The sequence below is a fragment of the Branchiostoma floridae genome, chromosome 7 (assembly GCF_000003815.2).
Source record: "Branchiostoma floridae strain S238N-H82 chromosome 7, Bfl_VNyyK, whole genome shotgun sequence".
In the NCBI taxonomy this organism is placed as follows: domain Eukaryota; kingdom Metazoa; phylum Chordata; class Leptocardii; order Amphioxiformes; family Branchiostomatidae; genus Branchiostoma; species Branchiostoma floridae.
In genome coordinates this window covers 1,169,929-1,184,728 of record NC_049985.1, presented here as the reverse complement: position 1 = coordinate 1,184,728, position 14,800 = coordinate 1,169,929, and the positions used below count along the sequence as shown (strand labels likewise).

The window sequence follows — 14,800 nt, the reverse complement described above, 5'->3', positions numbered from 1 at the left end:
GTACTTGTTGACTTACGCTAGGCGATTGATATGGCATCGAATGGCCTCGTGTCCAGGCTAACAAACGCGACTTTCGAATCCCGGAAGAATGGTATGCAGAAAAATAGATTCTTTATTTTTGTTGTTCAAACCTTCCTCTTTGACTTCTTTGACGCAATCTCCTTTGATGATTTTATGACAGTAGCATCCGTTTACGGCAAACATGAGCTCATCTTACAGCTGCTTTGTAGGAATAACAGTATGGTCAAAATATTTTTTGTTGCAAACGGACAAATCGGTTTTCATCGATATAATCAAATATACCTATAAAAGTCGTTTTTATTACCCGATAGGATCAAAAGCAAGGAATGTTCCGGGGCGAGCAAGAGTGCACTGGACTCCTCGGTGATTGGACTTCAGGATATGCTAGGTGCGTAACTCTTACACCATAATGCAAAAAAGAAAAGAAAACGCAAATAGAAGAATCATAAAGACGGTTTCCTAAACCATATCCAGTTGCTTGAGTAACTGTTTTTTGGCGTATCTATCTTATCATATGGATGCCTAACCTACATCGATGAAACTGATGAAGTTATTTACGGAAGTTCTCTGTTTGTCGCAGGTGTGTTTGTGCTGGTGTTGAACAGTTCTCTGTTTGTCGCAGGTGTGTTCGTGCTTGTGTACGGAGGCATGGCGCTGGCTCTGGTCCTACTCGTGGGAGAGTTCATCTACGCATGCGCACAGGATGTGAAGGCGTCTGATGCTGGCGTAAGAGAACACATTTCACGACGCTAGTTCACCTTTATCCGCGGGGTAACCTATATCCGTTGTATCACAAACAGGGTATTTATAGATATCAAGTCGACTGATGTTGGTTTAAAGTTGCAAGATGTTAAAAGCATTGTACTGTAGTTTAAAAACACCGTCCGTTGACTTAATATCCCTAGATACGGGTATGGATACAGATATGGGTAACTCCACGGATAAAGATGAATTAGTATTACCTTAGTCATTTTAAGGGTGAACAAGTTTTAAGAATTTACTTCGGGGCAACTACGCAAAAATCTACTGGCCCCAACTAATATTCTACTGTCACAAATTCAAATGATTTTTTGCATTTTGACTTTGGCAACGAAAAGAAAATCACTGTAAAGCATGTAACAATACCAATGGCTCTTTCAGATTGCTTGGTTTACACTTTGTGTAGATTTGAAGTTATTATTATTATTGTTTAGTCAGGCTAGTAGACCGATGTCTACCTACACGTATCCGAAATCGTTTATCCATAGAAGACTCTCAAAATATCTTATATGTGCTGTTTATCTCTTCCTTTCCTACGGCTCTACGCTGCAAACTTGTTCTTTTCAGTATAGATTTTATAGATGAAAGTTATTTCTAAACGGCTTGGGTTTGACTCTTTTTTTTTTCGGCGCAGAGGAAGACAAAAAGTTTTTTTTTTTTAAATTTGCGGGTTTTGCGATTTCAAGAGGAAAGTGGCTTTCTGCTTGTCTGTGAATGTGGGGAAGTTGTTACATGTCTTTGTGGCTTCTGTAAACAAACCTTTGTGGCTTCTCTAATAAACACGTCTCTTTCTATCTTATGATTTCAAAATGTTGTTTTTCTTTACATTGTATATTTTTAAACTGAAGGGACATGTTGGGATATGTCTTTGATATTAACAGACATTGTCACTTTCCCCTGCCTCAGCCACAGACAGTCCCGGAGGCCGTGAAGGCACGTCTGAAGAGCATGTTCGCTTGCGGGCGGAGGACCAGGAACAAGAACTAAGAACGAACAGTGGGGAGGGATGGTGATGCCAAATGCAACAATAGCTCTGATTTCCAGATGCAAGAAGTTGTTTGAAGGTTTTCATTAAAAAACTACCCTACATTTTTTAAACCTGAAAATGTTTTTTTTGAGGGGGCCAAATTTCAAAGGTTCTCGACTTTTGGTCCCTTACAACATACAAATAGGCCAGAGATTGGTCATTTAATGAGCTTATATGTGCCATGTGGTATCCCAAGAGCACTTTGTACATTAGAATTACATCGATGATGGTTAGGCATACATGTAATAAGATACTGCAAATGGAAATTACTCATTACAAGAAACAGGATATTGTATCATATCCTATCCTATCCAGTCGTTTGAGTAACTGCTTTCTTGGCATTATAATTACAGATTAAGGGTTATAAGACCTCTAGGGCGATCAATGTCAATGCATTGTTTAGTTCTTTAAATGTGTTTCGCTGAAGTTTTTAATCCTTTATACATGCGGTCTAGTATAACATGTATAAAACTGTATCGAAACTGTTAAGTGCATGTCACATGTCTGTTTCGTGATCGACTATTGTCCAATTTCAAAATATGAATTTATTCCATACGAGCTATTTCTTTTTTTTTTCACATTGATATGTGTAACGAATAGATTATTGTCGTCTGATAAAACAATACTTGTATGGATAAATTCAGTTATAAACATCTCCTTAGGCATTTTAGTCTATTTCTCTCGCTCTCACTATGTGTGCATGTGATATGTTTTTGTGATTCCAGCTGTTTGTGTGTATGTGTCATGTTTCTGCGTATCCAGCTGTAAGTGTGTATGTGTCATGTTTCTGTGATTCCAGAATGTATGTGTCATGTTTCTGTGATTCCAGAATGTGTGTGTCATGTTTCTGTGATTCCAGAATGTATGTGTCATGTTTCTGTGATTCCAGAATGTGTGTGTCATGTTTCTGCGTATCCAGTATGTGTGTGTCATGTTTCTGTGATTCCAGAATGTATGTGTCATGTTTCTGTGATTCCAGAATGTATGTGTCATGTTTCTGCGTATCCAGTATGTGTATGTGTATTTACAGACTATAATACAATTACTTATTTTCATACATTAGAAGCTCCTGTCTAATCTGGGGCCCAAGTTTACATCATCTTCTAAAATAAGATAACTTACATGTGCCGCCAAATTAAAAACAATTAAATGTAGTGTTTATTATTCAGTCCTTTTTTTAGCTTGATTAATATCACATGGATCTCAGGCATATTTTTTTTGCGCGCTCGCAAAACTCTTGGGCGTACAGAGGATGTTATCCATAAAATAAAATCAGTGTGGTCTTATAATTACGGTCACATTTGAAGACCTAACATCATAATATGTACACATTACAACACGCTAAGAACATTTCCGCCACATGTATTTTGCAACATAGCTGTACATCAGAACACTGGCTCTGCACAACACAGTGTTAAAAGTAATTGATTATCATCACAAACATGATATCATATTACACAATATGGCTTCTTTAATATCTCTCCATATGTACAGCAGTTTGAATGTTTTTCATCATATACAACTTGACTTACCACTGAACTATTACACTGAACTAGGCTCGGCATACAATGTACTGGCGACTTTCTATGTACAATAAGGTTCTGTTATTCTATTATATGATTTAGATAGTCAAAGCTCATTGATCCACACAACAGAAATATATACACCGTACGAGGATGCTAAAAGGCTGGAGCATGGAGGAACACGCCTAATATATCATATATAGTCTAGCTAATCCCTAGTTGTACAAACGTATGTTTTTCCGTGTATAGAAGTTTTTATCGTCTGCCTCATTAAAAAGCTATGAGACTGACTGACTGACTCGGACGGTGAAATGACACACGTGCTCTATACTAAAGCGGGCTACCGTATATTCAAGGAATAAATAAATGAACTCGTTTTCATTCTCATAGACAAGACATCAACACAGTTGCCTTCTATCATCTGCGTAAGGATCACATTATACTTAAGAATCTCTTGTAATTGTTATCGGTTCTATGGTTTTTCCGTTCATAGAAGTCATCGTGTTACCAAATGCCGACTCACCTACCTTCAACTATGATTGACTAAGCTTTAACCTATACATTTAGTTATAATATTTGCAAGACATGCCCACAAGCCAAATAACACCAGATTAAATCCATAATTACGAGTAACAAGCGGGTAAAAGTTTACATTTACATATACTCCAAACCAACACTTCTCTCAAGGCGGTAACAATTGTCTGAAGTAGAGTGGGAATCTTTACTGCTTACGTCCTTTACTTCTTAACTAAGAGGGGTGATAAATAAATTTTCGGCCTCACCGATTAATAAGGTGCACAACTCACATTTCGGGGCATCATTATGTAGTATAAAGTCTTTTTATCAATGTCCAACTTAAAGCAAACTGATTATCGCCCAACTCGGCCAGTAGCAGGGATTAAACTACGTCAAATGGCCTAATCCATTGTAATACCAAACAATTATGTTAGCCCTTATTGTTATGTTAACTAGGTTGCTAAGCTTTCTCCCATACCATTGTTTTGTACTTAGTGTTATAGTTGTTGTATCATATTAAATTGTCGTGCAATAAAGTTTTTTAATAATGACATCATCACGCACAGCAACCAAATTATAGTAGAATAAAACTCATCACTTTCATTTCAAGGTCTATCAGGGAGGCCATTGATGAATGAAAGAATGAACTTTTTTTGCACCACATTTGTACATGGTACAATGTAAGGCAACAGTAATGAAACAATTTATACAATGACATTCGTCTAGGGTCTATAACTACATATGGTACAGGAATGCGAACGTAAGAATGAACTTTTTTTGCACCACATTTGTACATGGTACAATGTAAGGCAACAGTAATGAAACAATTTATACAATAAAATTCGTCTAGGGTCTATAACTACATATAGTACAGGAATGCGAACGTAAATGGAGTATTGACAAAGTGTAATATACAAGTTAAACGATGTGACGCCACTGACTTTTCCAGGCCTATTATTTAAATCTTTGCAAAATGTGTAGTAAAATCATCCCTTGGTTTACAGGCACTAAGGAGGTGAAGGTCTGATTACTTCTCTGTAGTTATAATGATCTGCTTCATTTCTTCCCTGAGTTGAACATACTTAATGGCCTTCCTGTAATCGCCAAGCTCTCTCCAGGACACGCACAAATTGTTAAGTGAGATTACAATGTCAGGATGTGCAGTGTTCTTACCATAGATACTCCGCCTCATCTGTAGTGACTGTTCATGATAGCTGACCGCCTTTCTGTGATCACAAAGGTTTCCGCAGGCGTTACCCAAGTTGTTAAGTGAGCTGGCGATCTGAGGATGTGCAGTGTTCTCACCATAGATACTCCGCCTCATCTGTAGTGACTGTTCATGATAGCTGATCGACATTCTGTGATCACCAAGGTTTTCGCAGGCGTTACCCAAGTTGTAAAGTGAGTTGGCGATATCAGGATGTGCAGTGTTCTTACCATAGATACTCCGCATCATCTGTAGTGACTGTTCATAATAGCTAACCGCCTTTCTGTAATCACCAAGGTTTCCGCAGGCGTTACCCAAGTTGTAAAGTGAGCTGGCGATGTCAGGATAAGCAGTGTCCTTACCATAGATACTCCGCATCATCTGTAGTGCCTGCTCATAATAGCTGACCGCCTTTCTGTAATCACCAAGGTCGCTCCAGGCTGTACCCAAATTGTTAAGTGAGCTGGCGATGTCAGGATGTGCAGTGTCCTTACCATGGACAGTCCTATTCATCTGTAGTGCCTGTTCATAATAACTGACCGCCTTTCTGTGATCACCAAGGTCGCTCCAGGTGTTACCCAAGTTATTAAGTGAGCTAGCGATGTCAGGATGTGCAGTGTCCTTACCATAGATACTCCGGTTCATCTGTAGTGACTGTTCATAGTAGCTGACCGCCTTTCTGTAATCCCCGAGTTTTCCCCAGGCGGCACCCACGTTATTAAGCGAGCTGGCGATGTCAGGATGTGCAGTGTCCTTACCATAGATACTCCGCCTCATCTGTAGTGCCTGTTCATAATAGCTGACCGCCTTTCTGTAATCCCCGAGGTCGCTACAGGCGGCACCCAAGTTGTTAAGTATTTTTGCGATGTCAGGATGTGCAGTGTCCTTACCATAGATACTCCGATTCATCTGTAGTGACTGCTCATAATAGCTGACCGCCTTTCTGTTATCCCCGAGTTTTCCCCAGGCGGCACCCAAGTTGTTAAGTGAGCTGGCGATGTCAGGATGTGCAGTGTCCTCACCATAGATACTCCGCTTCATCTGTAGTGACTGTTCATAATAGCTGACCGCCTTTCTGTAATCTCCGAATTTCCCCCAGGCGGCACCCAAGTTGTTAAGTGAGCTGGCGATGTCAGGATGTGCAGTGTCCTCACCATAGATACTCCGCTCCATCTGTAGTGCCTGCTCATAACAGCTGACCGCCTTTCTGTGATCACGAAGGTTAGTCCAGGTGGCACCCAAGTTGTTAAGTGAGTAGGCGATATCAGGATGTGCAGTGTCCTCACCATAGATACTCCGCTCCATCTGTAGTGCCTGCTCATAATAGCTAACCGCCTTTCTGTGATCACCAAGGTCGCCCCAGGCGGCACCCAAGTTGTTAAGTGAGCTGGCGATGTCAGGATGTGCAGTGTCCTCACCATAGATACTCCGCCTCATCTGTAGTGACTTTTCATAATAGCTAACCGCCTTTCTGTGATCACCAAGGTTAGTCCAGGCGGCACCCAATCTGTTAAGTGAGACGGCAACATCACTGCGTGTAGTACTAGTGTTTTCGCCATATTTCGATAAATCGTTGTGTAACGTTTGTTCTGAGAATTTCTTGAAATTTTCGAAATCGCACAGACTTTGATAAATCTTTGCCTTTAGTTCTGAAGAATTGTCAAAGAAAATTGGTGGTTCTTTCAACGACTGATTGTCGATCAGATGTAAAATAAAGTGCCTCAGGGGTCTCTCTGTGTAATAATACCGCATGAGCTGTTTTGTATTTGAGATGTAAAACACTTTGTGTAATTTCTCTGATATGTCGTTATCGGTCGACATTGACGATAAGGCTGACATATTTTCCACCTGCCCACGGTTGTTCATGTATGTCCGCAGCCTCAGTTCTGCTGAGATACTGATCAGCACCAGCAAGTGATGTGCGTTTTCACTACTAACGACTCCACTAATTCTCAACTTCTGGATAGTCTCCCATATTGTGGTCGGTTGTATGTTATGAAGTAGGGCCAAAACAGACACTGCTAGGCTCGAAAACCGATAGATTTCTTTTTTAACATTCAGCAAGCTGGCAGTGAGAGCCTGGGTTTGAAACATACGTGAATTCTCACTTAGGCTTACAATTGCCATTATTAACGGAACTCTTCCGCTACTTTCGTCCAGTTGCTGAGTCCATAACGACCTGTACTCATCTACCAAGTCCTGTACTCCATTGAGAAAAGACACATTTCCCAGTACACTAGCAAGATGGTAGCCTTTCTTTAAATGGAAAGTAAGGTCTTCTTTTAATACGTTCATCATTTTGCTTGGTGTGCGGATGAGTTCACTTGATACTGTGTATTTTCTACCCCTGCCCAATGGAGTCTTGCATGCATGCGGCATGGCACCATCGAACGCAAAACCGCGCGGTGTTACTGAGTCATAAAACCAGTTATCCAGTGGATCGTCTGAGTAGAAATCATTCAGAGACTTAATCCCCATGGCCGGAAGAATGGTCTCTCCCAGATTGATCACTTTGAGGTGCAGATAATGGGTGAGGTTGCGGAAATAACTAACATTATTCTCGGTTTCCTCCTCTACCAAAATGGCAAATTCCAGGTCTGAGTATGGAGTTACTAATTTTGTGGCTTGTGAACCCAAACCCATCATGGCGTACTTACAGGGAGGGGGACCCATTACCTCCATGCATTCATGTACAAGTCCAGATATAAACGTTTTACGCTGATCAGCAAGTGTCTGAAACAATGCTTCGATTTCTTCCACTCTCTTCATCTCCACTTCTTTTATCTTTGGGTCCTCGTCATCAAGGCTATATGGGTCTACCTCTTGTTCAATTCTTTTTAACTCCTTTTCTACGTAGTCCCTATCAGCTTTCAGCATCAATTTGTGTTTCTCTGTATCATCACTGTCTTCCTTCTGTTCTATCTTCAGGACTTCCTTAACAAATGCTTGAGTTATTTCCCGGATTGCCTTCGCTATATCTACTCTCCTTGACCTTACCAGTGCTGCATTACAGAGTGCTGCAGCTTTGGTGAAGTCGCCCCCGTCCTTTGACTGGATTCCTCTCTTCAGATAGACACCGCCCAATTTGTACAGGGACTCTGCCTCTTTTTTCTTTCTTTCTCCACCTATAACAAGAAGTTATAAAAAGCATTGAATTTTATATTTTCTTTCATGTTCCTAATCCATAGACATTTCTTTGCAGTCAAACGTGCTATACAGTTTAAATCATTTCCATTTTGCCTCTACTACTGTGGCATTGTTTAAGAATTAGCTTTGCTGACAAACCCAAAAATAACAGTCATCGGTGTTGCTTTCTGCTGAATTACAGCTTTTGTTTTAAACCCTTTGATGACGATGATGATAATGTGGTAAAGAATGACGGGCCACCTCAGCGAAGACTGATATACGGCGAGGATGAGTTAGTGAGTGAGTGAGTGAGTGAGTGAGATGATAATATTAGCGAGACAAAAGATTTGCAATTATATGGTACTGTCTACATGAAACAAGGGATTTTCAACATTATAACTAACGGCCTTTAAGACAATTTGGCCTAGCTTTACACTACCTTTGACTTGAACAGACTTGAGCGCAGCTGCAACGCTTTGTTCTGCTGTGTCCAGGTCTCCAGTCTGCAGGGCCCTGCAGCCAGCATGGAGATGTTCTTCGTATTCACTGTAACAAAATGAAGATACCATATAACATAACAAGAGTTCCGAGACCCCATACCTTCACCTAATACATGATTTCAAACCACCTAAGCTGTATAAGAGTCCTTACTATCCTTCAACTCCTAATTGAGTAATACTTTCAAAACCGCTGCTTTTAAAAACGCTAACATACCACACCTTTATGAGCACAATGTCTAAACATATTTGCAGCATTATGATTGCCCTTGATGCAAAGAGTCAAGCTCTTATAGTTTGTACGAAATAGAAATGGTCCACATTTACATTTAAAGGGGCATTCCACTCCACACGGGAGTGTTATTTTCGAATTCCGATAGAAATTCATTTTAGGAAGTGATAACTGCATACGACTTCACATTATACGACAAAGGACCCAGTTGCTCCACATGCCTCAAAAGCATTCAGTCTTCTACTAAACTCCCCAAGTACCCTCTAATTGAATTAATCCTATGGCTGAATACAATGCAGAACTTTTAGGTAAGGTTACCAAACTAATTTCAGGTTCGCTAAGAAATCTTGTCTTGTTGTTGTATTCTTTGCTATCTTATGAGCAATTTGCCTTCTCGGTGTGCTCAACGTACTTCATATATTCCGAAAATGTGTACGATAACAAAGTGTCTATGCGTATAGGGAATGCATGGGTAGGGTCTGCATAGGTTTAGTGAGTGTCATTGTTTTATAAAACGCACATCACGTAATTCATCCCAAGGTGAATTCCACAAAATTTGGCTGATTATGTATTCATTGACACATTGTTTATTGGAAAACAAGACTCCCTTCTGGAGTGGAATGCCCCTTTAAGATCCATTTTTATTTCAAAGAAATGGGAGACACTGACTTGTCATCGTCAACTCCTCTCGTGATCGGGGTTTCGGGTTTCTGCGGTTCAGGGGCACTGGAGAGGAATAACAAACTGGCTATGTTATTATTATACAATAGATAGAGCTTTGAATACCTTATACGATAGTCAAAATCAGTCTTAACTAGAGTTCGGCGACCTCATACCTGCATGAAATATTCAGAGCTTTTGTAAATTTTATGAAAATGACTAGCATATTTTCAGAATTTATGCATGGTGATGTTCATCATTGACTAACATACACATGTCACAAGTATAAAATTCCCATCATTAATCATTAAGCAATTTTGCATATAGTATGCGAATCAGTTCCTCATTAGCATATTTGGTATTTTTTTATGTTCCATCTATCACAATTTACATGTGTTACATTTATTGAAAAGAATGGAATTATGCAATTTCCTCATTTATTATGCAAACTAAGTCATCATTTGCATAACATGTATATCATTATGAACATCTTTGCCTAAGCTACCCGCATGCCTAAAATGATGTCAATCTGTCATTCCTTTCTGTAGTTGTCCTCTTCAGAACGTATTGAAAAAATGCACCTGCAGTTCCAAAAATAAATGTTAGAGGGCTGAAACTTGCTCTACTTTGTCATGACGCTAAAAGCTATCTACCATTAAAATGCCAAGACCATATCATGCCCGGGACACGAGATACATTGAAAAAACGGCTATGATAGATTATTTTCATTAATTATACAAATGTACTCATAATCTGCATAATGAGTATTTTATTTTGTACAACATTGTCTAAGGTACCTACATACCAACATTATGAAAATTCGTTGTTCCGTTCTTGAGTTATCCACTTCAGAATTTTTTTACAAAAATGCCCCTGCTATCCCAAAACTAGTTGCTAGGGGGCCCAAACTTGTCACTTTTTTCTGTGCACAAGAGCTATCTAATACTCAAAATTCGTGACCATAGCTTGTTCAGAGCACGAGATAGCAAAACCGGAATTTGCGCTGCAGTACCAAGGGAAGCCGCTAGAGGGCCCAAAATCTAATCATTTCCAGCTTTCATCATACCCCACGAACACATCAAGTATGAAACCAATCCACCTAGCCGTTCTTGAGTTATCTTGTTCACAGACAGACAAACGCTACTGAAAATATAACCTCCATGACATTTCATGGAGGTAACAAGCAACATTCCCTGTACCTACATGTGTAGACGGTGCATTCCGACATTAATGGCGTCGCTAGAGGGCGCAGCTGCAAATGGAGAGAAATGGCCCTTCCGTCCTCCCACGTCTTGCTGTCGCTGCTTCTATGATTCAGACAGGAGCGATAAATGATTAATATGTTGCGTACGAGACCCGATAGGAAGCCACGAATGATTAACAGGTGGGCAATCATGTTATTCAACGCACAATGGAATTTTGACGAACGGTCAAAGGTCAAGGAACTGACATGACTTGAAGAGCGTCAATTCTTGTTGTTGATTTGGGCATCATTGACTCCATGGACCCAATAGGGTTTTTATTGTCGTCGGAACAATGTCGCCTTCTACCCACAGCCCAAACATTGTGGAAACACATTCACAATTTCTGGACCTATGCTGTCCTCGGAGATACAGAAAACAGATCATCAGTTTGTCGGAAGAAGTAAGAAAAATGATGACAATGTAGAAGCTAAGCTACTATGGTTCTAGCGGTAAACTTCACTGACCCTTTAAAATGCTTTCACGATTTTCTCATGTGTTTTTTTTGTCAAATTTCTGTACATATTTCACTCACCTTGTTTTTAGTTGTGATGTTTTGCCTGATTTTTGCAGTGTACAGTAAGCGGTGGACAATGACAACTGTTCCCTGAACGTTGTGACACCGCGCCAGTGCCTTGTTGTACAGAACTGTCGCTCTCGTCAAGTCTCTAGTGTCAAGAGTTTCTGTTCCTCTTTTCAGGTACACGTCACCGAGACTCTTAATGGCTTCTGTTTCTAACATGCTATTGTCGTTTACTATTCCCTCTACCAACAACTGTGCGTATCCGACCAGCACAGCGTCTGTGTTACCACCGGCAGCCCATTTCTTGTCCAGGTCTTGAAACTTTCCTGCCACCTTTGCAGGAGTAACAGTCTCCTTGTCTTCGGTTGACTGTTCCAGGCCCTGTAACCCCTTTGAGTTTGACGACACCCTTTGTAAAAGCCTCTCCGTATATGCGTATCGGTGTTCTATACCTTCTCCCTGATCCCGATTGTCACACCGGACCACACCAGCTATGTAAAGCGCCAAGGCCATGTTGAACTTCCCTACGTCCTTCCCGAGTCTTCCCTTCTCCAAGTTCACGTCGCCCAGACTTTTGAGCAGCTCCACTTCCGCCAGCCTGTCCATGTCAGCCATGGCGTCCACCAGGGCACGGAGGTAGCCTGTCTCCGCACGGGCTAGTCCGTATCTCCTGCCCTTCGCGTCCGCGTCACGGAATTTCTCACAGACCCTCAACATGGCGGACTTCTACTGAGAGAACGTCTGTAAAACTTATCTTCACGGGTATAGGTAGGTCTCCGTGTTAGCTTCGTGCGCGAGTCATCACGAAAGCGGAAGTCCCCAGGTGTGACCTCACCTGTTGGGCGGGGGAGTCTGGGAAGGGGGATTCCCCTTTTGGAAGGTTCCATTGATAAGTGATAGGGGAGAGATAGGTGCCTTTTGTATATAGTCAATTATAGCCTGATACAACTCGTTGCCTACACGGTCGCATGTCTCCGTGTTAGCTTCATGCGCCTGACTAAACAAATAAAGGAGTCACAGTGCCCATGGCAACATTAGTCACCTGTTAGTTCAAAAGTCACGAGTACAATACACCAATTTACTTAACGTCACTCATACTTGTGAACATATCAGGTAACCTGGCTAACTGGCGAGGTCAGGAAATGACCTCTTGCTCCTATCATGCATTACGCTCTTCGTCTTGTAATAATGATGATTCCAGTGTTCCCTTTGGTTCTGCCTTGCATAGATCATATTTAAATCTATGTTGACTTAGTTTATTGATCCGTCTGTGGCTTGTGCTAAATCACTTTTAATTGCGAAATTATTTTATTGCGCCTTTACAATTATCTCCACTTGCCATTTGCGCACACCGCTGATTCTGAACTTATCATAGCACGAAGCAAGTCTTTAACACGACTTGTTGCAAGTCTAGTTCTGAAAATTATCATATGTGCTCCTCCACAAAGGCTGAACAGAACAATGATTGCCCGTACCCTAACAAAACACCACCGCCATGGACACCACCTTGCTTTGTCCAAGCGATGTCTGAGCTCAAAAGAACTGTTTGCGTCCTGGTAACGCACCGGGTTTATCATTCAAAGGCAGCAACATAGCATAGTCTTGCAAACCTGTTTGTGTTGGGTCTGGTGTTTTGCATTCTCCTACAGCAGAGTACCGTCAGTCATTTATTCCTGACTGTACTCTGCTTTCCTTCCCTTTTGCCGGCGGTATTACCCACCCTACTTATTAGATATTAATGAGCTTGCCCTTATATGGGCAGTCAGCCGTTGGGGATCGGGCGTTGGCATGGTGAGCAAACAAAGTCATGGTAATACGTAACATGATTGGCTGATAGCTTCCCAGCGGCCTTTGCGAGACAGCTTCAAGCCCAAGGAAGCCCAAGGAAGGCCTGTTCTCTGATTGGTTGACAGCTTGTTTGTGGCGACAATCATAATACCCGTAGGTAGGGCCTGGGACAGCAGGGCCCCATAAGGTAGTGCCGTTGGGGACCGGGCGTTAGGAGGATGGTGTTTTGACGTTTGAAGGTGTCTTGATTTCATCTCATTTACATTTGTATTGATTTATTTATGTTCCCGTGACCACCTAGCCTCTGGGAAGAGCGGCTTTGGCGGACATGGCCACCCAGTCAAAATAAAGGTTATGTATGTATGTATGTATGTATGTATGTATGTATACAGCAGCGTGAGAAGGTCTTAGCTGAATCAGAAGTACAGCGAGAGATTGTGTAAACACAGGCTAGGGTTGGGTGGAGTTACAAAAATGCCAAGGGATTCCCCTGTCCGTGGAATTACCCCAAATGACGTGACAGTTCAAGACTGGGAATATCGCAGCCCAGTCAGTCAAACATACCTAGTCTTTTTGCCCTTTGCACCCCATATCATTGCTTTTGCTTGCAGAGGAATACATTTCCTATCTAGAAAATCCCATTCGAAATTTCGACATTTCATTGCCAGTAACGTCAGATCGCTGAGGCTAAGGTCAGACTTCGGGGGGTTAGGGTGCAGAGTTCAGACGTCACATTCACATTATGGGGTCAATGGATACGGGGAATTCTGTGTTTTCACAGCCATGTATTTTCCAGGAAATCTTTATTGACACGACAATATCATATTTTCCATATACTAGTCATGTTCACCGCAGAGTGAGGGAAATTGATCAATGGACACATGTCACGTTAATCAATACCTTTTATTGCATAATTAATGAACTACGAATGCAAGAAACAATAACCATTTCATTTCGAACTCTAGTTTGTTTTCGAACATGAAACCATCTTAACAGTTGTAAAACAATATTGAAGACATTTGAAAAACAGAACAAGGGGGTCTAAGGTCATAAATGATATACCTATTTCTTTTACCTTCTACCAACAGAAGTGGTTGAGTGTGCTTTTCTGCAAACTGTCACGTTCTGAAGGGCTATCCAGATTTCAATCCTACTTTGTGACGCATGACAATGTTGAACAAAAGCAAGCGAATCTCACCTGTTTGTGTAACAGTAGATTTCCCTTCCAAATGCTATGGGGTGGGTATGTTTTAACGTCCAATATAACCTTGACTGGGAGTAGCCATTTGATAGGCCCACTTTTGTTACAACATCGCCTTCTAAAACAAGACCTACATGTACGTCCTAATGAAAATTATAATCTATTGTTACTCTGTGACTGGAGGGTAACCTCCAGCGACAGAGTCTTGTGAACGGTTTATGTGTTGAGCGTTCGCACCTATATCTCTATGTTCCGTTTGCCGCAATCGTATGAGGTTTGGCATGTCGTCTGTACTCCGTTGCGAAATGATGCACGTTCTTTTTTGTCGTGGTAGCTGTTTTTATTATGGATGTAATAATTTCAGTTTTCACCCCTACGCCGTCCGGTATAGTGGTTCAGGTCTTCGTTATGATCGCGCCTTAAGCCTTGTGGTAATTGGATATCGTCAAGCAGATGTTGTCTTTGTCGGCGTATGACGA

The 14,800-nt window shown here is 41.2% G+C and overlaps 1 protein-coding gene across 1 annotated transcript in view; it reads right to left on the bottom strand.

The window, feature by feature from the left end:
* Positions 1-7,103: 7,103 nt before the first annotated feature.
* The window catches only part of LOC118419241, a 30,630-nt gene continuing 22,933 nt past the window's right edge, over positions 7,104-14,800 (bottom strand). The window contains exons 4-6 of the mRNA XM_035825589.1: positions 8,619-8,725; positions 7,771-8,178; positions 7,104-7,132 (exon numbers count right to left, since the gene is read on the bottom strand). Of these exons, the coding sequence (XP_035681482.1) occupies positions 7,104-7,132; positions 7,771-8,178; positions 8,619-8,725 (544 nt within the window). The remainder of the gene's footprint in view (positions 7,133-7,770; positions 8,179-8,618; positions 8,726-14,800) is intronic.